General features: G+C 37.2%; 1 protein-coding gene across 2 annotated transcripts; it reads right to left on the bottom strand.

The window, feature by feature from the left end:
* Positions 1-1,872: 1,872 nt before the first annotated feature.
* DDX1 (DEAD-box helicase 1) lies at positions 1,873-24,914 on the bottom strand. 2 transcript variants are annotated; one of them, XM_026079072.1, is made up of 26 exons: positions 24,818-24,914; positions 22,765-22,816; positions 21,689-21,752; positions 20,928-20,957; positions 20,533-20,629; positions 18,958-19,005; positions 16,584-16,667; positions 15,545-15,628; positions 15,003-15,079; positions 14,532-14,604; positions 14,361-14,437; positions 13,418-13,532; positions 12,747-12,885; positions 11,654-11,714; positions 10,314-10,412; positions 9,798-9,887; positions 9,024-9,212; positions 6,549-6,600; positions 5,948-6,094; positions 5,148-5,239; positions 4,602-4,674; positions 4,110-4,182; positions 3,935-3,977; positions 3,604-3,699; positions 2,488-2,608; positions 1,873-2,196 (listed from the first exon to the last, which is right to left on the bottom strand). In XM_026079072.1, the coding sequence occupies exons 1-26, from the start codon at positions 24,831-24,833 to the stop codon at positions 2,066-2,068; spliced, it is 2,223 nt and encodes a 740-aa protein (XP_025934857.1). In that variant the 5' UTR covers positions 24,834-24,914; the 3' UTR covers positions 1,873-2,065. The 2 variants fall into 2 exon arrangements, with proteins under 2 accessions (XP_025934857.1, XP_025934866.1); XM_026079081.1 differs by lacking the exon at positions 24,818-24,914 and adding an exon at positions 24,459-24,592.
* Positions 24,915-26,612: the final 1,698 nt, after the last annotated feature.

Raw genomic sequence — 26,612 nt, 5'->3', positions numbered from 1 at the left:
CGTCTCCTCCTCCTCTCATCCATCCCCCTCACTGGCAGGATTGAGGAGAAGATGACCTGGGCTCCCAGACCCTTGACCACYATCCCCAGAGCTCTGAAATCCTGCTTGATGGTCTCCAGTTTGCCCTTGGTGTCATTGGCGCCCACATGRAAGAGCAGCAGCGGGTAATAGTCCGAAGCGTGGACAAGCCTTGGCAGTCTTTCCATGACATCTCTCACACGAGCCCCCGGCAGGCCACAAACCTCTCTAGAAATGAGGTCAGGTCGGCAGATAGATGCCTCTGTCCCCTGCAGCAGGGAGTCCCCCACAACAATCACCTGCCACTTCTTCCGGGCGTTCCGGCATATTCTGGAGAGAGAGAGAACCACCAACCAACCAACCAACCCCCCCCCCCCCAACAAACCCTTCCTAATGCCAGGGCAAATGTCTGCATTTAATTTAGTATAATTCCATTTAGCTTTCTAAATTTTATAACTTTACTTGCATTCTGAGGAAATTTGGTATTTTCCTAGAAAGCTCATGTTCTAACTGTATCTTGTGCTGAACATCAATACAAAAAAGTTCTTGACATCTCACTCAACCTTTAAAGCTTCTCAGCAGGAAACTCTTCCCCTATACCTCCCTTATGTTGCAGACCTTGAAGGCATATGTTTGGGTCATCCCAGCAAATGCCTCTTGAAATATGCATCAGGCCATCCTAGTCATTCCATTTAGGTATGATCTGTTTTCTCCTGTATTTATAAGTATTTTAGACACCGCAATAGTTGGCTTTTATGGTCAATAGATTTCATTACACTGGTCTGACAAGAGAAGGCCAATGCACTTAAGTGTTAGAGCTTTTCCTCTCAAGTTCAAATTCTAAAATATTTAAGCATGCAAGGCACTAAAGGAAGGATTTCACCATTACTAGTTTAGAAATAGATGACACAACACTGATTTCTCATTAATATTTAAATTTGCTTAAGTTTACTGTAATGATGTATTTTATTATGCTCCTACAGAGGACTCTTAGTCTGTCTTCTCTAGGTAACACCCTACAGCAGAAATTAGTTCTTTACTCAACTTGAATTTGAGTTTCACAGTTTCCTGCAAGCAGACTGCATGGTTTGTGATTAGAAGGATTCATGAGGAAGGCAAGGGGTCACTTTCAGTCTGCATTGTCAAGCATCCCCAAAAACCTTTGATATTTTAAGTGACATCAGACAAGTTGCAGGTTAAGTCACTGCAATTTTTGAAGTATCAGTAAGGGAGTCACAAAGCAAAGAAAAAAAGAAAAAAGGAGAAAGAAGTTTAAAGATAAAAACAATCCAAATCAGACAGTACTAGATATTCTAACTTCATCTGAACAAAAACAACCTGCCTGAAAGCTGTTTGAGAGGGATTAAGTACTTTAAGCTATAGCTCTGCAGGACAAAGATTTTCCTGAAGATTTATGAACTTTGATAGTAGTGCATACTTTCCTATGTGCTCAGGGTACTGTAGAATACAGTTGATCTTGCATCCAAAGAAGTGTGAGGCACATCAACTTAGAGAAATAAAAACAAATAAAAATTCAGTTCTCAAAGAGCCTAGACTTTGGGATAACTCAGAGCTTCAAATTTATATTTCAAGTTAAGGGTTCTTTCTTCAGTATCTTAAATATAGGCAGTTGTCTTAATACGCAAGCATCATTAAGAAGCCAAGTATTAAGAATTACAATATACAGTTGGTGAAATTGTTTTACATACACTGTGCTGATAAAGAAAAGAATTATACTCTCCTTCTTCTAGATTTAATTAACTACTTTGTATTTTCAATAAATCAAAAGCTATGTAAAGAATGATTCTGTAAATTAAACTCTCAAGGTGGGCCTGAGAAAAGTAAAAGAAACAGTCCATCTTTGATTTGTTTTATTAGGTCAACAGCTAATACAGAGTTAACAATGCTGAACACACTCTTCATCGTGCAAGAAGCATATTCAATTTTAGTACTTCTGTAACTACTACTACTTAGAGACAGTAAAGGATTTTCATATTCTCAGAGTAGGGCATTTGTTAACTTGAGCCTTGTCTTAAGGATGGCACAATCAGAATGTTCTGAAGAGCTGGTTAGGAAGGTAGCCAAGATGCAAGAAAGAAGTCTGAGCTTCCTTTTCAAGGGCAGCCAACTCTTGTACCGTAGGTGCCAAGATATCCACGTGGCCTTTATAGAGTCCACCTGCCAAAACAGACCAGATCTAAATACCATGTTCAACATCATTTGTCAGCAGAACTAATGCTCAACCACAGTCATTCAGAAAGTTAGGAAAACTTTGCTAACTTGATAAATATACATACATACATACGTATGTACACACACACACTATGGCCAGTTGCAACCCATAAGGTATATGTAACAAATGTGGTAAAGAACTAACAGGTTTTTATCTATGAAACTGCAGTTATGCAGCAAACACCTGGGAAACTGAACAGAACATAACAGGTAACTCAAGAGTAGTTTATCGCTTACCACCCAGAGCTCTTTTTTGCCCATAAGTAACCTTCCCATCAAAATCATCCACCGGTACTTTTATGTCTGGTTCAACCTGGGCAATAGTGCAGTTTAAGTGTTCTTCAATCTCCCCCAGCAACTAAAGAAAAAAAAATTAAGAATTTTGTGGTCACAAGACATCAGTTAGCATACAGTTTTCTAAACCAATGGAACACATTCAATAGTTTCAACAGAAGCTGTATACACAAACCAATTTGGTCTTAAGAAATCTAAGACTAATACATTTTTGCTCAAGCCAACTATACAAGTTCACTTCCAATCTCAGTATATTTCTACTCTACTTAGTCAAAAACCTTCACTTTGCGTAATACTGTACTTAGATGTATGGGGCTGCTTTACAGAAAAAAAGCTCATAGTCTGAGCTTATTTTACTAGAGATAAGATATTATTCACCCTTATTAAACATGGTAAGAAAGTGCTGCGAGTTTAACAAGCATTCATACACACCTCAATGAAAATGAACTTAGGCGACACTATTAACTGTTGAACCTCTAACCTGTAAAGCTACTTATAGCTTTGCAAGAAACCATCTAAACAAAAATGCTTCATTAACATCCTACATATAACTCTACACAGCATTTCACTAGAAAGGCCATAAGGAAGCTAAAATAAGAGTTCAGGGGGAAGCATGACAACATCAGCTAATAATTAATTTCAAGTCAGAAATACAATGTTACTGCATTAAAGCTCCTGACAAAAGACATAGAAATGATTTTGATCTTATGCACTTTCAGACAGGTGTTTTTCTTTTGTTTTTACATACTATACTCTGATTTCATGTATTTTTTGTGCACGTGTGTTAAATTAAAGCATTTATGTATTCATTAAGAACTATGCTAAAGCAACAGGAAGCAACGGAAGTGGTTGGGAATATTAAAACAAATTATTTTTTAACTTAAAAAGCTTATAGAAAGTATAAATTTGCAACAGTGTTTTCTAATTACTAATTCTTCTTCAAATAGAACTAAACACCCCAAAAATTAATTTTTACTTCAACTACAAAGCCAGACAATAACTATACCCCATACAGTCTTTTAGAGAAATTAGAAAACTCTGATCAAGTAAAAAGTTCACCTGCATCTCATTGTACCAAATGGTACAGCCTCCTTCTTCCTTCAGTCTAGTGTTATAACATCCTTTTCCACGGCTACTGCATACATGATACCAAACCTAGAAAGAAAGAAAAATAACTTTTAAACTTTGTGAAATAATTTAGTACACTTATTTTTATTAATTCTATCATGAATAAGAAGTCAGATTTCTATTTAAAATACCAATCAATTAAGGAAAACAGAAGTAGTTTTCCAATGCAGGATATTAAAACCAGATATCAGCTGTGAATGGAACTTCAGTAAATAATCTCTATTCAATTTTATCCAAAGTTTATGCTTTGGAATATAATTACCTTTTCTTTTTCTTTTGCCACAAGGGAGATTGCCAGACCCATCCTGAAATTTTTTTTTTGGGGGGGGGGGGGGGGGAAGAGGAGAGAGGGAAAAAAGAAAAGTGTATTTCAATAATTATTATTGAGCATTATAAAATAAGGTAAAACATGGTGACTGCTCTGAACACAGACATACCTTTCAGCTCTGCCTACTCTCCCAATTCGATGAACATAGTTCTGTTTTTCATCAGGGAGTGTGACGTTGATAACTGCATAAAATACACAGAACCCACAGAGAAAATAGTTTTTCTGTTTTTGCATGAGGTAAGGTCACAGACCACACATTAAAATAAATATGATTTCAACTGCTGCAAACCCTCTCCTTAGCCCCATATACACACACTCAAACTTCAACTTTGTGTTTAACACAGCAACTACAGGTGTCATTACTTGCACCAGAAGAATCCCTATAATCCAGATGATTAGGTATTTGAGAAAGTATTACAGAAATTGTACTTGAAAAAACAAATTAAAAATTATCTAATTTAAGTGCTTAATATCTGCAAACCTGTTTTCTTAAAATAAAGCTATAAGCCATACATACACTTGTTTTCACTAGCTGATGGGCCTAAAAGCATATTAAAGCTTTAAGCAAATTCAATAGATCAGTTTAAAATTTATGTCTTACCATATGGAACACCATGAATATCGATTCCTCTAGCAGCAACATCTGTGCAGATCAAGAAACGGACATCTCCTCTCTATGAAAACACATAGTCACATGAATAATTGTGCTAAATAAACTAAACCAAAACCCAAGCAATGAAACAGTCCTTCCAATTTACTTCTTCCTGAAGTATAAATGAATGGCTTAAATCAAAACACACAAACAAAACTTGTAATATTTAAACTAATGTTTGATTTGCTTTTGGATACTCAAGAACCAAGAAGTTTGAAAAACAGGGTAAAAGATTACAGAACTTGAATTTATATTTAAAAAAAAMCCCTCATCTATCTTATTTATGAAAATGCTTGAAGGTCAGGTTAACTGACAATATAGATTTCCACTTACAGAAATAGCATCTCAATTCCTAAATTCTGTGAGAAGTCATTGAACATACTAACCCAATTTAATGTGCATGATCATACACTGAAGGACTGGCAACACAGATTAACATATGATTTCAGATACTGGGAAATGAGAAAAAAAGCTTTAAAAAGCTTACTGTATCACCTTAAATCTTTCCAAGTTTTGCTTTCTTTCTTGAGGTTTTCTGTCACCATGCAGACAGACACATGAGAACTGATGTCCCTTCCTATCAGGGCCTATCAGGAAAAAGTTGCTATGCATTAGTATCAGATGTAGGGTACGACACAGCACCATACAGAGATGCTGGAAAAATATTTGCCACAGACAAAACAGTCTTCATTAGGGAATCTCAATTTATTATGAATTAACAAACTTTTAATTACAGATTCAGATACTGGGATACCGGGGGGGGGGGGGAATTAAATACCTCATGAAACGCCTCCCCACCTCCCTTCCCCAGGCTCTACTTCCGTCCAGTGACCTCTCCTCCCTCACTGTCTTAGCTTCCCCAAACGCATCTCTTTACATTTCTCAATTGCCCCCTTTTTGTGTGTTCTGTTTCTCCTTACATCCGTCCTTTTGTGTGTCCTCAACATGTTTCCTCCTGCATGTCCTGCCCCAGCAGCTACCACCGTCTTACACTTGAGCAAAGGTGGTGGCCCATGCTCCTCCGATTGTGAGGTTTTGGCACCGGATGGGTGGCTTTCATCCATTTCAGAGCTGGCTGGAATAGGCTGTGAACTGCCCAGGGCAGTTCAGCCTCCTCCCACACAGAGCACCTCTGCAGCCCCCTGCCACCCAAACTCTGCCCTTTATGCCCAATATAGTATGTCATTAACTTAAGCACAATGATATTCAGACATTATAAAAAAGTGACCTCCATCATAAAAGGCTTTAAAATAAACACAGAAGCAAGCAGAATCAGGCTTTAGTAAAAACATCACCTCCACCCTGTTGGATGAAGTATTGCTCCATATTATCACAATCTATTTTCGTCCTACAGAAAATAATGGCTTGGTCCATCTTGTGTTCTTTGATCGCCCGAACAGTGTACTCTCCTTTCAGAATTTTAATAGCTTCAGACCACATTTCTAAGAAAAATGAAGGAAGTTATTTCACTCAAATTGTTTAAAAATATGAACAGTCTTTGCATGGTATGCATTTAAAGATTCTCTAGCCTTTCAGTAGACATTTACTAGCAGAGCAGGTAAGTTAGCCCTTCATTTATTTACTCGTGCTCTCCTCCAAGCTAATCCATGCTCCAAGCTAATGTCCTACATAAAGGACCAAACTACTTAGTAGTTTCAGTTTATTTATACAGCTCAAACAATTTTTGTTTACACATCTGAAGATATGTGTTCCAGTGTTTTTCTTTCCCCTAAATACAGAAACACACTTCTGTTTTGCTATTAGGTCAGAATTGCAAGATTCTAGAAATAAGGATTTGGAGGCACATGTCTCAAGAACGACACCTACTATAGTTTAGCTTTAATAATATTTAAAAGGTATTATTTCACAAACTATTACTTAATAAATGTTGGTTACCTGGAGTGTTAGCACCAGGTCGTGTATTATCTTTTGCATGTACTTCATCAGTCTAGGGGGGGGAAAAAAAAAGTCTTTAGCCATGTTACTGTAGCAGAAATTAAAACAAGAAAAAAAAAAAAGCCTACTAACAACTACTTATTCAGAATTTATTCAATGTTTTATAAAAAAAAAAATCCATGCCATCCAAGTTCTACAATCGCAAAGATTCTTTCCTCATTCTAGGACCTCTCCTCTGCAGCAAGGAAAATCCCAACAGTCACTAAAACCTCTTATTTTGCCTATCTGGAGGCCTGACAAACTGAATTCCAGTTCCAAGGCCAACTGTAACTTGGCCACTCCTTTCAGGGGAGTCAGTTGTTTACCTAGCATTTCAGGATTGTGAATGGATTCCAACTGCTTCTGGCTAAGAAATAAAGACTTGAGACTATTAAGAACAAACTATATTATTTTATTTAGAAGTAATCTAGAATATTAAACCTCATTTGGTAAATTAAGGAAAGTTAGCGACTACTAACTATTTTAAGACAACAGAATAAAATCCATTATATACACAGAGAATTAGGATTCCAAAGCTCATGCTCACATCTTTCTCTCTCACTATAACTTCAAGTGAAAATAACATTCAGGAGTTAAACACAATGATCATGGGAACATAACCTGAAGAACATAGGCATTAAGAAGCTTGAAACTAAACAAACAAACAAAAAATCCTTTCATACAATTTATTATGGATAAAACAATAAAAACATGAAAACATGACATGGATACTCGATGCTATTCTGTTAGCTAACAGCCTCAAGATGAATTTGAGAGGTAKAACTAGGTATGCATGCTGTCTAAATGAATTTTAATTTCTGGTCAAACATACAGGAACAAGTAGTAGTGTTAGTCTAGATTTTGACAAGCCTACAAAGTTCTAAAGTACTTTATGAATAAATCTATGCATAAAATGGAAAAAGTCTAGCTCTTTAGATTGAGTTTAGGTGAGACCACCAAACAAGTTACTTTCCTGCGTCTTGCATGTAAAGAGAGACTTTCATGTGATCTAAGAAATAGGTTCCTTCCAGTGGTTATCTGGAAGCTAAAAGTACAGCTAAAAGCTGAACTACCTAAACAGCTTTCTTGGAGAGGGAGAGGGAGAGGGAGAGGGAGAGGGAGAGGGTGTGTGCGCGCACGCGCATATTTTCTTTTTCCACTTGGAACTATCATCAATTGACCAAACCAAGTAGTTTTATACCTGTGAAGGAAGAGTGCCTTGTTCAAACAAAAAACAGGGGGAAAAAAAGGAAAAGAAACCCAAGAAAAGCCCTAGAATTCYGCCTCACCTTAGATAATGACCTCAGAGAGGTGAAGAACATACACATTTTGTGCTTTGCTCCAGGATAGACAAGACACTGAGAAGTTTTCTTTAAAAGTAACTGCCTTTGAGATCCTTAGATCCTGAAAGTCATTCTGGCTTTATGGGACAAGAAAACCTCGCCTGGGTAAGGCCTAATAGCATACTAAGCAAAACCAAATTGTTATTAGTCCACATATCATGGAGGAAACCCTTAACTCCATTAACATATAATTAGCAAAAAATTAAATAGAGTTGAAAAGTAATTTAAGCATTCACTTCTCCCACCAGACAAGTTTCTGGCTAAAGAATCTTAGTCTTGAATGCAAGAATGTAAGCAATAAAATTCCTTGTCTGGACATTGGATAGAAACTACCTTCAAACTGCTGAATAAAAAACTAAAATAAGAACAAACACCCTTAAAACAAGGTACTATTATAATCACAGCTAACTCATAGACCACAGCTGCTCTTGAATCACTCAGACTCAAGATCAGATATAGAGTTAAGATGAAGAGACATGAAGTAGTGTTAAGACTTAATGAAAAGGCCCTACCAAATGTAAGAAAGKGAAGTTCTAGAATTAAAGAGATGTTAAGAAGAGTCACTGATCCTAACTGCCCAAGAGTTGCTAAGAATAAAAGACAGTTCTAGGTCATTCAGAGCACAGCCCGAGATGAAATCCATTTACATAAAGACTGTCTATTTCCTGTATGCTGTTAGGGACAAAGTGTTTTACAGAAAGGTTAGAAAGTTTACGTCTTTCGGATCAATCAGAAGACAGGTACTACACCTCTCAGAGGCTACAGATAATTAGCTGTGAAATGACTTAATGGTGCAGCACCACTGTTCTCCACTATAAGCCAGAATAGTATTCCATCAAGTCTTTCCTCAATCACGTTTGTGAGACCGAGTTATTCATAGTCCTAATTTTATGACATTTCCAATATCATGCTGTTGACCAATGTTGGTGGGACAAACCCTTTCAGACACATTAAGCTGTTTCAATAGTTGGCAAAGATCTTACAACATTAGGCCCCAATTCCAAGTGTTAAATCACTGTGCAGACAGAAAGTAAATACAGGCAGAGAAAAACAGAAAAGGAATTTAAATATGTTTCACTTATAAACCACTTACTCTTATGTGATTCTTGCCAAGCCTTTCCCAGAGTTTGTCAGCTTTTGGATTTACAGGCACAACTACATGGTGCACAGTTTCAGGGACAGAATCTTCTCCTTTCAAGTCAACCCAGGTGGGAAAATGCATGATCTTTTCAGACAGTTTTTTCACATCAAAAGAATGCAATGTTGCAGAGCACACAATCACCTGAGAAGCAAAAAGCCACAGATACTTCACAATAAGAGTACTATCAAAGATGAATACCACAGGAGATCAGATTCTTCTGGGAAAATAAATAAATAAAACTGGGAGGACATTGCATGCTAGCTGCAACAGCACACTGTAGCACAACACAAAAAAGGGAAAAAAAAACAAAACACACACACACTGCAAACTTTCTTTCCTCATCCCAGGATCTACCAAGCTAATGAAAGTCAAGACAGAAGAACAGTTACACAGTTATTCTCTTACAGAGACCCAACCATTCAAGACAAGAAAAGCAGAATTGCAGATAGCTAATGAATCAAGATTAACTACAACATTAGAAGTCAGAGTCTAAGAAGTCACTCCTTTTTTTAAATATATGTATATTTAAATGACCCCCAAAAGGCTAAATACAAGGCTTCAGATGAAGGATCCTAATACCACCTATGTTCACAGGCAACTACTGAACCCAGTGAACAAGTTATTGGCTAGGAGTGTTACTTGTGGAAAGAGATGCCATGTAATGGTCAACAACTTGTTACAACTGAAAGCAGTGCAGATCAAATAAGTTAAGAACAAACTTCATACCTGAAGTCTCTTTCCATCTGAAGTTATCTGAGGAATCTGACTGTGAATCCTGTTTATGAAGTCTGAATAACCTTGGAGAAGCAGCCCATCCTGGAGGGTATTGAAATACAACAAAACTGCAATGCCAATTTCTCATTTGTCAATCTATACATTTGAGTAACATAAACAATACATCTGAAGTCTCAGAAGTTCTCTCAATTACCTGGACAGGTCAATGCCTGGCTTATTACTATGGAAAAAAAAAAAGGAAAAGTTTGAAGCATTTTCAAGCACAGCTGCTGTGCTTCACAAGAAATTGAACATGTGCTTCAGCAGCTTCTTCTAGCTAAGAAGCCATTTCCCTCCCCCTCCCCCCACCCAAGTATTCTACCTTTGTAAATATTGACTGGTATTAAGATCAGAGAAAGGGGCAATGTTACAGAGTAATGACGTTTCACTGAATCTTTTTAGGAAGTGTTATATTGCATTTCAAAACAACAAGAAAAAAATCTACATATCACTTAGTTCTCTACGTACAGCTTCATCCAGAACCAGGAATCTAACTTGAGATAGGTTAAGCTTTCCTGTTGAGACCAGGTCATCCAGTCTTCCAGGGGTTCCCACAACTATGTCCACCTATGAAATACAGAAGAATATCAATTGGTCACATATTGAAGTAGAAGGCACTACCAGCTTTGCCTAAACTCAAGACTGTCAGATACTTAACAGTGTAATGTCCTACCTTCTGTTAATTATAATTTCATAGAATCCTAGAGTAATTCAGGTTGGAAAGGATTTTTTTTAGGTCTAGTACCCACTCCCAATATCACACATAAAGCAGCGCCAACTTCAAAGCTGCTTTAGAGTACTAAGGACCTTGCTCAGTCAAGTTTTGACTATCTTCAAGGACAGAGATTCCACAACCTTTCTGAGTAACCCGCATTTCACTTTTATAGCCCGAGTTTCCATTTCATTTCATTACTGGAACCTGCCTCACACTAGAATATTTTGGGAAGTTCCCTCTCTGTCTCCATTTCTCCAAAAAGCTGTTTAGCTGCTTCAGAAAGTGAAGTTAAACAAACAAACAAAAAAAGCTGTTTAAAGTTCAACTCTTTTCCCCCCTGTGGAAGTATAGCTATCAAGCCTATCACCTACATAAATAACTTAAGATTTTGCCAGATAGAAAGGTTCACCCTCATGCCTTTATGATTCATATTAGCATCTACCAAGCTCCCAGTTCGAGCATGTTTATGGGAAGCTTCATAGTTTGGCAGCTAGAGTCACTGAAAGCATATTAATAATGATGGGGTGTCACTTCCAAAAGTGAGTCTTTAACAATAATAATAATACTAAACAAACCCTCATTACCACACACTATGCTATTCAGACTATAAAAGAACAAAAACAAAAAATTCAGATTATGCTACAGCATGATTGAACTGATTGTGGATCTAGCTTTGCAGCATGGGATACATTTTGCCCTACACAGGTGTTCCTTCTAGAGAGAACTGGTTTGTGGTGTAGGCTGATCCTGCTAATTGCAGGCCAGTTTTATTTGCATAAATGCAAAACAAATTAGTAAGAAACCTGTTTTGTTAATTAAGGAAAAATGGCAGAAACTACACTTTTATTTTAAGTTTTACAGATGTACTCGGGCATCAATAGAATTTGACTGAGTACCATACAGATTGGTTATGACAACCACCACTAAGTAAAGCAACAAATGCCAGAACAGTGCAATATGACATTGCTATCAACTGCATGATTTCCTTTTATCAGGTTTACAGGAGTTACAGAATATTATGACTATTTCCTAGAGACATTGAGTTATTCAGAACTCAAAACTATTACATCATATGAACAGAAATACAACTTACTCCTTGTTCCAGCACAGAGAGTTGATCTCTTGCAGCAACACCACCAATAATCAGCAGCTCTCTAAAATTAAAGTTACAATCAACATATTTTGAAGTTTTCTGACTTTTCGTTATATTCAGGAGAGACACTAAACATTTGGCTGAGGATTCATTCTGTTACTAGTAATACCTGGAGTTTAACAGTTTAGAACAGTAAATTTAAAAACAAAAGAACAGGGAAGAGTTTTATTTTAAAATTCTTCCCTTCATATGTAATGCATTGTAGCTGAACTCCAGAAATGAAAATCTTGCTACTGAGTGGTATTTCATTACTTCATTGCTGTTGTATTACACACACAAACCAGTTTCACCTTAAAGAAAGAATCAGTTTCTTGAAACTAACCTGTTATTATACTGAGATTGTGTAAGTTTCCTGTGTTCTTGAAAGTTAGCAAAGCAAACAGCAAATTCAATACCTTTGACATCACAGCTTTCGTCTCCCCATTGCTACTCTCATGCAATCCTAACAAAAGCACTCTTGTAAACTGACTACAATTTAAACAAGAAGCTCCATATTTTAAGCTTTAGAAGCAGTCAAAAAAGAAACAGCTTTAGACCAAAGCAGTCTGTAGACAACTTAAAAGTGCACCTACATGCAAATCAGAGCAAGATTTGTTCTGTGAGAGTATGAACGTAAACAAATCATATCTTTTACATAACTATTTGTTATAGATAAAAAAAGAATGATGGGAGAGGTGAGAGAAGAGGGATGATAAGCAGAATATATGTTCTTCTCTTTGTAAATAAATAAAAACTTCACTAAATATCCCTGTTTGGTAATCTGAAGAAAAACAAAATAAACAGATTTATCATACCAGAAAGAAGTAGTCCAGAGAGGAAAAAACATCAAAACCCCCCAACTGGTCAGGGGTGTTACCACAGCAGAAAAGTTAGAGGGTTAGTTTGTAGGAGATGCTACTGAGGCTATGTAAATGGCACTGCAGATTAAGATTCACTTATCTACAAAGGTGAACCCCTGAGAGTTCTGTCCTGTCCACATCGACAGTGCCATAAATATAGTACTATGTAACAGAAAATATTAAAGCATTATTACCTTAACTTGGGATTATCAACATATTTTTTGAACTGCTTCACATTGTTTAAAGTTTGTTCTGCCAGCTCTCTCGATGGTTCTACAATCAATGCTTTCGGAGCATTTGGAAGGTTCTGTGTTTGAACCACTTGTGCATTTCCTAAAGGAAAAAAAAAAAAGCAATTAAAACAAACTGCATCACTATCCTGTAATTTGTAGGTGGGAACAAACTTAGATTTTCTTCTAATAACCTAAAACCTCATGATTCTGAAAAATGCTTCTTTAAAGGGTAATTTTATGGCTCACTCAATTACAATAGCTTCAGGTTAGTATTCCAAATTTGAAAGTGTTCTGTGAACCTGGCCATGATAGTGAGTATACTGTCTGTTCAGCATAATGCATTTCTATCGCAGAACTTTAAAAAAAAGTGTTAAAGTGGACACTTTTGAGTAACTTTGATAATAACTTATAAGGAGTTTGGCTATCTGATACACTTCTAAATTCAAAGTGTTAGACTACACATAGTTTAATATGAAGAAAATTCCAAAAATTCCAAACACTTGAAAATCACACTTATTTTACTACCACTAAGATCATTGCAAGACCCCAAATAACAATAATGAAGCAATTAATCAGAAAAAATTCTCTAAACTAGAACATAAAAGCATCAGAAATTTAAAGATCTAACTTACCTGTGTGTTGTGATTTTACAACACTACCATCAGGAGCTTTGCAAAGGGCAATATAGCCATCTTTTGGTGGAAACTTGAAGTCTTCTTCACCAAAATTGAATTTCAATTCAGCATTCTAGATTGAAACAAAGTAATGTCATATAGACAGGTTCAATAGACCACATAAAGTGAGAAACAATTCCATAACTAGTTTTCCCACAAGAAGCCAGTAGACTAAGTATGTACAGGAAAAAGCGTTCCCCCTACACTGTCAAAGAGGTCTAAACCCTGTCAAGACATTTTTTGCTTGTTTCTAGCTCTGAAAGTTTCTCTTCTACATCAAAATATTCAAATATTTACAGATACATAAAAGCCTCTTTCAAACTTGCATGTTTTATTCATATTCAATGAATAGCTACAACCTTTAAAATAAAAAACAATTTTATTAGTTGTATTTGTCACTGACCACCAGAAATTCTATTAAACCCTTTATTATTCAATAAAGTATCACTACAGAGAGATTGTAAGCCCAGAAAGACTAGCACACCACTGTAAAGTTAGGGTTGAGAATAAATGAAACAAGAAATTTAAGTGTTAAGGTAGATCAGTAAAAACTTTGACATTTTTAGTTATTTGCTTGTATCTATTGAGTCATTCCATAAAAAAGTTTGATGCAGACAAGACAGGAACTAGTTATCCAAGCTAATACAAGTGCTATTCTACCCTTACTCCAGTTCAAATTGAAATATTTCAGTTTGAATAGTCAACATTTAACTTGAGTGGAACTCTTCAAATAGTGACTGCTTCAGTAGCAAATTACTGGTAGACAAAAGGAAACAAAGACAATGTTCAAGAGGGACTACAGTAATTGTGGCAGGTATGCAAGTTTCATACATAACTAGTAGTTACTAAAAACCTGGAACAATTCTCATGATCTCATGCATCTGCGACTTTCCTAAGTTACCTTCAGTACACAAGCAGCAAAGAGTGCTTGGTTCCGTATGTGCTGTGGGATTTCAAATGCAAGGCCAAGGTCTTTCCCTGAAAATAGAGTTCATTCAGTCAGACTTCACACACACGCACACCATACAAGCATCCAATTAAAATTTCAAAAAAAAGAAAGAAGAAAACTTACCATTTTTGGAAAATTTTATTTGTCCTTTATCTATGTCTAGATAACATCCAATTGTATCATGCATAGTGAATTCCTATAATGAAAAGCAGGTTGTGAAATTAACAGGTTTTAGAATAGCATATTAAGAAGCGGTGTTTACATTCTGTCAACTTTTAGTTTTCCCACTTCTCCCTACTAAACTTCTATCCTTAAGAGAAGGAAGTTTGGTTTTTATTCTAATACCACAGCTTTAATAGCRTGTTTTTATTCAATTACACCTTTTCAGGAAAATGCCAAGTTTGTCTTAGATATTTAAACACTTACTGCTGCTTTAAGTTTAGTTTAAAACCAAGCACTCTGACAATTATAAAGATGAGCATTATTARAAAAGACATTTGATTGCCATAATACACATGCAAAGCTTTTAATACAAATAATGAAGAGCTTAGCAAAGAAGAGTGATACTTCTATCAACAAACAACTGCAGCTTACCTCACCGTAGCTGTCAAATTGCTTGTTGTGAGATTTCTTGCCGGTCCCACCAAAGCCAAAGCCAAATTTATCAGTGCCTGAAGGTAAGACAACCTTTTACTGTTTGTCTGATGGGTTACATTCCCTGCCCCCAACTTTGCCCATTATCATTTATATTGTCAACTCAAACCTCTGGTGTTACAACAAAGAAATAATACACTGTACCAACCAAATATTTGCAGTTTTGACATATTCTAAAATAATTTTTGAATCAGTATAGTATGTTTATTGATTTTACTGGTCTCCAGTCATCTTCATTAGAAGAGTAATCAAAAGAAAGGTATAAGAAACAACAGGAGTTAAAAAACATATCCTTTCAGCAGATTTTTTCTTATAAGAAGAACAGAATTCATATAAAAAGTCTTAAACTCCCTGACATTGCTATTTTTCCCAGAGTCCATTCTCTGGAAGACTAGAGCAGGTTTCCAGCCACCTTCTATAACATGAATAGAAGAACTGTCTATGGGAATCCAGTAAATCTGTCCTTCTATGAGGAAACTCACCCAAGTCTAACGAAGCCTGCATAGTTGACCAGCCAACTCTGCACAACCCTTGGTCATGACAGGAAACTTCATAGTAGTATTTTCCTTTAAAAGAGAAAGAAAGGATCTTAAACAACACCTAAATTTCAATTTCAAAGTGGTTCAGTTTGGCTGCTTCCAATGTCATGCAAGTCTAACGTTCCCACTCCTCGCCATAAGTGTCATAAAACCCCCTACTGAGTTAGTGTGAAAGGGTTCTACAGGTACCTTTGCAGGTAGAGACAGTTATCAAAAGATAGCAGACCAAATGGAAGAAGTACATGTGGAGAGGTAGCGTGTGAAAGTTTTCTAAGAACTGTTAAGCTAGCCAGAGACTAGTGGTTCTAGTTGGTTCCACAAGAACTGACAAACTTTGAACACCAAGAGTCTGCTGAATCAGTACAAGACCACCAGCATGCACTAGTATCAAAAACTGGTTTTGTAACTTGAACCACATCCAAGTAGGGTGTGGCTGCTATGTACAGACAGAGACTACAGGGTTATATGCACAGCCAGTGAAACAAGGCACTCCCTGAAGAACTTTCTGAACACTACCTAGAACAACTGGAGTGTCAGTATGACCATCTGCTTCCGAGCAAACAGTTGGGGTTGGCCTCTCAACTGTTGCTCACACCAGATAATCAGGTAATTTGTGCATCTGTGCGCCTGTGTGTGAAATGTGTGAGGAAATAACTGAATGTACAGTGTGAATAGTGATCTGCTATTAATAACACCTCCTTAGTCAATAAAACGTGTTCTAATGAATACTGGTTGTGATCTGTGTCTCTTCTGACTAGATCCCTTATGGGGGAAAAGGGGATTTAGAACATAAGGAGACTGAAATATGCAGAAGTATTTCTCTTTCCAAAGTCTTCAGCTGGGAGTAAATTCAGTAATAGCACATTTGCTCAGATGGACAATAAATTTTAAATGCAACTCTCTACATTAACAATGGGTGACAAGTGGATGTTTTAGTTGAAGTTTCTGAAATAGTTTCCAAAATACATAATTTAATATCTACCTTTAGTCACGCCTCTAGTTGCTCTGCATCCATGCCATTCTTTTACCTCTCTGCTTTGACAACATAGACCGTCTGATCCAATTGCTGAAGATGACAAGACAGTTTTAGTTAAAGAAAAAGCTTCTCTACTTTAAGCAGCATTTTTGTGCATATTTTAATCTAGTTTATTCTCTTTTATTTAAAAACGTGAACACAGGTGGGCAGTTTTATTTAACAGCTTACCCTCTGCAATTTGAAGAAGTAAATATATCTATGCCCTGTGTGGATAAACTTGAGGTTACCCCCCAACTGCTTACAGAGATGCATTTGCACTTTCTACAGTCTTTCATTGGAAAGATTGACTAGCACACAGGAGAAAAACTATTAAGATAATCAGGTTTTACAAGCGCAGTAAGTGTAATATGCAGACAACAGATGATACCAGAGACAACAGATGCATATTCACGGCCTCAAGAACAGAAAGGTATCAGTATTTAACATCTTTCTGCAAAGAAAGATTTGGTTACAGTGTTGCTTTAGAAATCAAAGCATGGAACTAGAATGGGATATAGATTTATATGGAAGTTTCCTCTCAATGCCAAAGGCACTAGTGTCTGACCTGTACTATTAAAACAAAAAATCCTCAGTACTCTGCTTTGGAGATTATTTTAATCCTTTCTTTTCCTGACTTCCAAAGTATTTGAAGGGGGAAGGAGGGAGTTTATATACTGGTCTTCTGTTCCCTCAAATCATCTTTCTGAAGAGCCTTTATTAGGAAGAAATGCTGTGGGAACATATGGAAGCTACCAAACATATGCGTATTTGCACTATACAGTAATTTTCTCATTTTCCAGTCAGACTGGGAAGTCAGCTACTTTTGGCAACAGCATAACAAAGCATTGGAAATACACTATGTAAGCGTTAATTATTTTATCTTCTTTAACATTAGAAATATTTAAAGGATTCTCAGAGAATTCTACAGCTTTTTCAACTCTTTTTGTTGATTGCAAGGATAAGGGGGAGTGAAAAAGAAAAGCTGGTAAGAGGTTACATTTTAACAGGACTATTAAGCAGTCCAGACTTCAGTTGAGTTGTTAATAGTTATTGATAAGGTTGGAAAGTATGAAGTTTTACACTTCTGACACTTTTTTAAACTGTAAGCCAGAGCAGGTCATGGGTGTTTCATGCACTGCTAAGACAGTTTGGTACTACAGGCTCTACAACAGTTACAGGTCTGGAAGGCTCAATCTTACTTCTGTGCTTATGATTTTTATTCACAGAGTTACTTTTTCTTTTTCTTTGAATTGGAGAGGAAACAAGAATTCATAATAATGGCTAGAGCTCAAATACAATATATTTTTAATTGGGGGGACCCCCCCCCCAAAAAAACCCTCATTTAACCTTTATCTAACCCTGAACAGATTTTATACTAACCAGATTATACGCATCACATAGAAATAACATGTTCTAAAACTTACACCAATCAACATCCATCACTTGAGGTTGCCCAAGCAAAGGTGTTCTGCAGCCAAAATTTCACATTCAACTCAGAGGCACTTGCTGAGTTTCAGCTTTTGTCAAAAACAACCCCTCCCCTTCYCCCCCCCCTTTCTTGGCTTTGATAGCAAGGCCTTAAAATACATTTTCAGCTTTTACCTTTTACAAGCCTTTATGAAGATTGAGTAACTGTGTATTTTTCTGGTGAAGTTTAAAAACTGATGTCTTAATTATTCCACTCATAACGGGGAAATGGAGGGGGGAAGAGACTTTTTCCAAGGAGAGCTGGGCTAGAGGAACAGGGAGCAGGAAGAGGGCTGGAGAGGAGGATGCCAATGCTTTAGATAAACTTTTGTTGTATATGTGTGTCTGAACAGGATATTGTATCTTTATAATCCAAGCTCAATTCACATTGCTTCAGGAAGAAAAGTACTTTTTTTTGTTAAACCTGAAATAAAGTACGTATTTCCTTTTCCTTCATATTCTGTACCAGTGTTTACACAATTACTTCTGTATGGATTGCTTCTGGTCTGTTCCATGCATAAGTACTTTGTTTATTGTTTCTAAAAAATGATTAAGAACAACTTACAATAAAGGAATACATTTGAAACATTTGATCTCTAAATTAAATCATATACTATGGACTAGTACAGATGCACCAGATTCAGCAGCAATAAAAAACAAACAAACAAACACACAACCCCAAACACAGGTGTTTTGAGCCCTACCAAACCGACTAAAACCAAACAACCCCCCCTAAACTCTCCCTGATGAAAACTTGTAGGCCTTAATTTTTTCCCTGCAGTGGGGGAGGGGGAGTGTTCTTTCCAGGTATATATTACAGTTAAACAATTTCAAGTGTATGATGAACAGTTAAAGTAGTGTTAGTATAACTCACCAAAAGCTGATCCTCTATCATATGGGTTCATTTGCCATTTATTGAGCACTATTTTGAAAGACAACAATAAAAAAAGCATTAAATCAACATGATATGCCTGGAGAACTCAAACAAAAACTTCACAGTGGCTGTACAATAGCAAGATTAATATTATGGGGGGATAGCCTTATTCCAATACAATTCATACCATGAAGTGAAAATGAAGGCCTATACATTGAAGAAGCAAAGATACATAAACACAAAGGTATTCTATGTCTAAATTGTTGCTTAAAAATGCAACTTAAAACAATGAAGACACTTAAAAAACAGACCAAAGTTCCACATGATCACAATCAAGTTCAGCTGGAAAAAAGTCCACAAATACATTAATAGTAATAATTTTGAAATGTATTTGCTATTTTTGCTCTGAATTTGTATTAAGATGTTTTTCAGGATATCAGTTAAAATGTCATTATTGAAATGCTCTGGTACACAGACATAGCATATCAGGTTTCTGACTTTATTCTTCACAGGCCAATAATATGTTTTAGTAAAGCCAAGAGCTTCCACAAGATAAGTGGGTTTTTTTGTTTGTGGGTTTTTTTGTTTRTAAAACTAGATTCCATTACAATCAGGATTATGTAATATATTCACATTACATTCTTTTAAGGAGAACTTTTTTCTTTGACTGCATTGTCACCACTGCAGCAGTAGCTAATATCTAAGTTGAAAAATGAGAATTGCTGCAACATCTTCAACATGTTCCAACAGCTACTGTTACTTACATAAATCTCAAACTAAATACCACAGGCTGGACATTGTTTTTAGTTATAAAGTTGCAAGATTATTTAAATAGATGTACACTAGACACAAATACAGCAAGGATATTATCATGGCTACAATCCATGCTGTATCAGTGGGTTCTAGGCCTGTTCACTGCCAGCTCAATCCAACGTTTATTAGTTCAAACACACAGCCATGCAAGATGTTGTTATTCAGCTTCCAAAGTCTAGCTAGGTGCCAAAGGAATATAACCGTTTTATTCAGCACAGCAGAATTGAAAGACATGGTACAGAATTATTCAGCCATACAAAATCATTTTGCACCTAGAAGGACTTTTAGTTCAAGCTTATGTAACAGGCCTGAGCTGACTGAGCTGCATCACAACTCATGTCTTATCTATCCCAGCAGCTGGAAGGTTTTATTTATTATTATTTTTTAATATGGACACAGTTACCACTTCACATCTTGCAAGGCACTAAACTAGTATGGCTTTCAAAAGAACGCTGAAGAGCATAGCGTGGATCAATCAGTCCTAAGCTAAAGACAACAAGCATTGGTAAAAGACCCTGGGTAGTCAAACGCATCCCAGTTTTTCCCTATGACTCAACCAGTACATTTATACTCACAATTTCATATGATCCAGGGTATTTCATTTACATTATCCACCCCCACCCCACCACTTGCACACACAAAAAAGAAAAAAGCCTAACTTGCCATTAAACGAGGTTTTGTTTAACTTTACTTTGTGGGTGAGGGAGTCAACACGGATTAACAATATTACATACTTCAGGAGAGTCGTGGATGAAGACTTACCTGCCCCACCAGTTTTAATGGTTGCTTTCCCTTTCTTGCCTTCCATCTGGTCCTTTAATGTTTCATAAACTATCTGGATAACTGGAATGCTAAAAGCCTGAAATGCAAAGTTATTTTGCTTCACACATTTTATACATATATATATACTTACACAGCCTAGTTTCCAGCTGCAATACATAGGTACATAGGGGTTAGAAATACTTTAAGACTAGCCTAAACATGTGTTTTTAAAGACTAACAGTGCTGCTTAAATATACACACGCCCCCATACACATTCTCTCTATACATGTGTGCGCACACACACACACGAAACAAAAAAAAAMCAAACACCCACAGTATTTCTTACAGATGGACTTCTACTTTCTACTGTATTAGATTTAAATCTGATTACTTACACCAGTTTTTCCACTCCCTGTTTCTGCAGCCTATAGGAAAAAAGAGTTTACAAGTCAGAACTTATTCTATAGCAACTGTTCTATAGACTGTTCTGTTTAGTAAAGTATGAACTAAATCCACTTTGGCCTTTGCATAACACAGAAAATCTCGATATAGAGTAATGCCATTGCTTCACACATAAACCAGATAGGAACACTGAAAAACTTCCCAGTAGATTTGGAATACAAAAGCTCTCAGATTCCACCAGAAGAAAAAAATCTGTTTATGTCCGATTTTAGCAGGAGGTGTTTTGATTACAGAATCAAGAACAGACAAATCTGCAGAAGGTATGCTGGACTAACTATACTGATTAGTATTCTTTATTTCAGTGAAGTATTTGTTGAGACAGTATCAGTCATGTCACATACAGAACTGTCAGGCATTTACAACAGAAAAGGAAATTAGATGAACTTGGATAGCTCTCCTTCACATGGCACTGTCTGTGAAGTAGTCAAATTTAAGCCTAAAAAGAGCCAAATCAATCTGCAAAACCAGTATGTTTTCATAAACAACTTGTATGTTAACACAAAGCTACAAAGTGACAGATCCTGAAACACACCAGGAACTCAGAGTGGTTGTAAGGGACGAATATACTTCTTAACTAATGAAGAACAGAACAGCTAGTCTAACTGTGGAACATTCTGGAAAGGAGGAATTGACTGAACAAACAACAACTAGAAAACAAAGGTTTTCTTGGAATAGGGCTATCCAGCACACATACCATAAGCACATCACCGCCTCCTAGAATCAGTGGAATAGACTCGGCTTGAATATCTGTGGGGAGACTACAGGAAGAACATTAACACAAGTACAAGTTATCAGAAGATAAAAGCATTTTCCCTTATATATGAATGCACAAAAGCTGCTTAAACGTATCAGTAATCTACAAGAAGCTAATTAAAAGGTGAAAGTTATTCTTCCTGGCTGGCAGCTAAAGAAGCTAAAATGCCGAAATTTGCATGGAGAGTTTGGAATAGGTGGTGTGCCTTGTCAGGAAGCAACTAGCGGATGCAGCAGATTCACTTGCATCCTGACAAGACAGCTACATCTCCCATATCACTGTATTGGCAAGAAAAGAAACGGACTGCTTATTTATTCCCAGCTTGCCTTTCTTCCAGTGTGGTTCACTTTTAAAGCCACTTATATAGCCCGCATTTAAAAGATTATGATTCAAAATTGGAAAAGAGTCAAGTTAACTGAATGCAACCAGCTTTTTGAAACAAGCTCAGCTAATTAACACTGCTCATATGAGAAGAGAAGAGTTACATACACTACAGCTGTCCATACAGATAACATTCTGAACTCCAGTTCAAAATAAGCCTTAAAATATTTAGCCAAACAAGTAGCTAGAAACAGAGACAAATAATTTCACATTAGTCAATAACTTCTGCAGCAGAATAACACACTCAAGCATCAACCTTGAAGAACACAGAAATTTAGATCACAGTTTGGAAAACATTTACTAGACTAGCATCAATTATGTGACAGGATTTCATCCAATAATCCCACAATAAGCAAGCCAGAAGCACAAGGGCTTTTATCATACAAATGACACTGAAATGCAAGCTGCAATACTTTCCTTATTGAAGCTTAAGTGCTACTGCTGCACTTACAGGTTATGTTCTTCAGTCATTCACATTAAAGAAATGCAAGAGATACAATGATGGTTAAAGGAAGGCATGTTCACGTGCTTGCGACATTAAAACAGAACAGATATTTTAGGAAGCACGTGATACCTCACCAAGAGACAAAAATTAAGATTTTGCCAGGCCCAGAGGTCTAAACATGCCTACTTACAGCCAGTCCATCTCCTCCACTGCTTGAGCTATCTCCGGCATAACACCCATTTCTGTAAGACAAGAAGAAAGGAAAACAACAAAAAAAAAATCCAACAAGCAGTGTTAGTTACCTCAAAATAGACCAGAAAACTTCCAAATGACAATTTTCCAACTACTGACAAAAATAAAAAGGCATGTTTTTTGGCAACAGTGTATCCTATCTTCTCTGTAGAACTCAAAACAGAGATAAGACACCGCCCCCCCCCGCCCCGTTTTTGACAGTTGCACCCAGTGTTAAAGGCCATGGAAAGAACCAGACATACATGGCAGGGGGTGAGACAGGGGGAGGAAATCACACTGGTGGCTGACATAATGGAAAAACAAACACTGTAAGAATTGAGTGCAACTTTTTGGGCCAGGTATTTTTCAGGTTTGCACATCTAAGTGACCCGTCTATGCAAACAATATGGCAGACTTAACCACTCTTTTCACAGTTGAAATGCAAATAGCTTTCCAAAAAAAGCAGAACCACCAATAATACATACAGACCCAAATTCGATATGCCTATGTCTCCTTTGGCCACAGCTTGCCACACACAAGTATATTATAACAAGTATATTAAGTAGACAGTGCCTTGATTTTTAAGTTACCAATCACATCCAACTTTGTAAACTTATTTTCTTAGGAATCCTTTCAAGCAAACTTGTATCAAGGTCTGATGATCCTAACTCAGCCACAGACTGAAAATATGAAGCCATAAAGTAAAGTCTACACCTTGATAAACAATTTCTCTCTTTTTATTTATTAATAGAGTAAGACATCATCTCCTGCTATTTAATGAGTGTAAGAAGAAAGAACCTAACCAATTTAAATGATAATATCCTGCCATCAACATAATATCTTAATTGCTGGTTCTCTTTCCAGGTACATAGGGTTACTCTCAATTCTTTAAATATAAACTTGCACCTTTCTAAAGGGAGCCTTTACATGTTAGTCTTCACACTATCACATGCTTGGTTTCATATACATTATGGACATATACATCTAGGTTGACATACATTACTTCTTGAAGTAATTACTTCTCTGATTTACTATAATAAGACTGCTATAAAAATGTATGTATTTCAGGACAGGTTATTTTATTTGTAATGTATTTCAGAAAGTTTTAAACATTCTCAAGTGCTAGTACAAGTCCTAAGTATGCCTACAAACTTAGATTATCAAAATAAGCAAAAAACAAAAACAATCATTTATTCTTCTTACCAGCAAAAATAATCGTTGATTGAGAAATTTAAGTGGTAAGGTCCTTAAACACCTACTACYCATTTTAATATACTTTCAGTTCATATTGATTAAATCCTTGCAAAATATACTGCATTACSAAAACAACAGCACTATGAAATTTTCCTCAGTTACACAACCAAAAGCATCCTGCTGTCTAGCATCTAAATGCATCTCCAGAACTGTGGAAGAAGCTTCAACATTCTCCTTAACGAGGAGGCATGAAGAAATCAGTTAAAAGAAAAAAAAAAMMCTCAATTATATTAAAACTTTACAGTGCTTCAGTATGTGTGTGTGTGTGTAGGGTTAACAGCATCAAGAATAAGTTTAAGATTGCAGTTTATACACGTATTTTAAACCATGTCACAGAATAGAGCTACTCCCTATTATAAACGCACAGTTATTATGCTCCACAATACGCAGGACAGTTACCATTGAGTCTCCTGTACAGAAACAAGGCAGTCTGAGAGACAAATCTGTACTTTTAAGCAGTGCCATTTCCCAGGTGCATGTATACACTAAAACCAGCAAATCCATGCTGGCAACCACTTCCGAAGGCCTCCCAAGCCCCAGGAGCCGGGAAAAGCAGCTCCCTCCCCACAGGCCCCTCTGACTCCCGCCTGCGGCGTGGCGGGTAACGAAGCACTACGGAGGAGCCCGCACCAGGCCCAGGGGGCCGCGCACCGCCTTCACAGCGCCCGCCCGCCCCCGCGGGGCCAGCCAGACCGAAAGGCGAGAGGGGCTCCCAGGACCGCTCCGTGGCGGCCCCCGCCGGCCCCAGCACCGCGTACCCGAAAACGCAGCCATCTTCGCGCCGCGGGCAGCTCCGGCCGAGCCTTCAGCCGCAGTGCGCAGGCGCCGCCGCGGTCCGCCCGCTTCAGCGCGCCGGGTGCACGCGGGCCGCGCCGCCGGTTCCGGTGCCGCCGGTTCCGGCGCCGATTGCCTGTTTGGTGGAAAGTATTCTCAATTATACGTAGATAAGAATGCCTTCGCATGTGTATAACAGAGCCAGTTCATTTTTTAGTAGTATATAAGTAGCAATGCATTCTTTTACGTTTCTTACATACGTTTATGTTTCTTACGTTTGCTGAAATTCTGCATATTTTTTTTTTCCAGGATAACTTCTAGCAAAGTTAAAGGCAACCTCTGGGATGTTGTTGTAGAAATAAAATTAGATTATGGAAGAAAAATTACAGCTTAAACTGTATATCAGTGGTGAATTTGTCCGCTTTATACTAGCTAAGTGGAAGGGACAGCATAGGGTATCCACAGCCATTGCCTATTATTTTTAATTCAGCAACAAAACTTTCATCTTTTCTAGGGCAGTCCTCGCATAGAGATGCATTTGGTTTAAGGACAAGTAAGTGACGGCATCTCTGACGATGTAATTCTTTTGACTACTGTGTTGCAACTTGAGCACTTGTTTTTGTCATAGAGGTTGGTATCAGGCCCTGTTGTTTAAACGCTGCCTGCTGAGCTCTGCTGACTTATGCTGGACAAAACGGGTGTCATGTAGAGAAAAATCCAACAGATTACTTGTTACCATACTGTGTGCATCATGATCGCTTTTCTCCTGGTTTCTCTTGACACATGCAAAAGATGTGGAATATAGACCTCAATCATTATCTGCTACATCTGTGGTCTAGCTCAGCTCATTGCGGTTTGTTCATCTATTAGCAATTCTTGATTATCTTAATTCTGAATTGCTTCCTTTCACTGTTATTTGCTATATCCATCAATCAGCATTTTGCTTACTTTGGATAAATGATGAATTAAATCATTTTTTAAAGACACAGATACAAATAGTCTGCAGACTCAACCATGATTCAGAGAAAATGCGTGTGCAGGCAGACCTCAATTATCAATATGTAGTGCTACTTGCTACTTGCTGGCTTGGAATCCCAAAGGTTTTTTACTATAAATCTCGCATTTTCCCTGAAATTTATGAACACAGTTTTATGCCATATGTTGTTGCCTTCCAAGTTACATTGTCAAATACAGCTCAACTAGGTAATGTAATTAATTATCCAGAAATCTTTTTTTCCTAGCAGTTGTTTCTTCCTGAAATATTTCCTGAATATTTAACACAGCTTTCATATTACCCTGAATCCTTAGTTTTAGAATTTAATTTTTATCAGAATCTAATTCTAGACTGCACAGTTGCTTATGAGATTAGGAGGTTAATAAACACAAGCTAAAATCAGAGTGTAGGTGCAAAAGTGGCCGGGTGTGAGGTAATTTTTTTCAGTTTTAAGAACGTTTTGTAAAGCTGCTGGAAAGGGGCTGAAATCTTAGTTCATTTGTAATGATTTATAAACGTGCTTCTCTTCGTGTGTTCAAGATAGTTTAACCCTGTAAGTTCAAAAGTGTTTAAGTTCCATGCAACAGATTTCTGCGTCTACATTAAAGTTGGAGGAATAATATGTGAGAAATACGTGCTTTTAGCCGTTTTTTTCTTCTCCCCTCTCCGTATAGTAAGGGCTTTATCAACACACTCAGGCCTTGGCATGGAGCGAGGGAAGGGGGCCGGCGGGGCTGCTCAGCGGCCCGCTCCCGCTGCCGAGGCGGCCAAGGGCAGGGCCCGGC

Source organism: Apteryx rowi, unplaced genomic scaffold (assembly GCF_003343035.1).
Source record: "Apteryx rowi isolate R43461 unplaced genomic scaffold, aptRow1 scaffold_114, whole genome shotgun sequence".
Classification (NCBI taxonomy): Eukaryota; Metazoa; Chordata; class Aves; order Apterygiformes; family Apterygidae; genus Apteryx; species Apteryx rowi.
This window is presented reverse-complemented; position numbering and strand designations above follow the sequence as displayed.

Excerpts from the sequence above, each read along its gene's own strand:
- DDX1 (XM_026079072.1), bottom strand. Across the intron at positions 15,080-15,544 it reads GCAGGCTTCGTTAGACTTGG|GCACTGATAAATTTGGCTTT; the intron begins GTGAGTTTCCTC and ends TCTTACCTTCAG. Across the intron at positions 11,715-12,746 it reads GTTGATAATCCCAAGTTAAG|AGAGCTGCTGATTATTGGTG; the intron begins GTAATAATGCTT and ends CTTTAATTTTAG.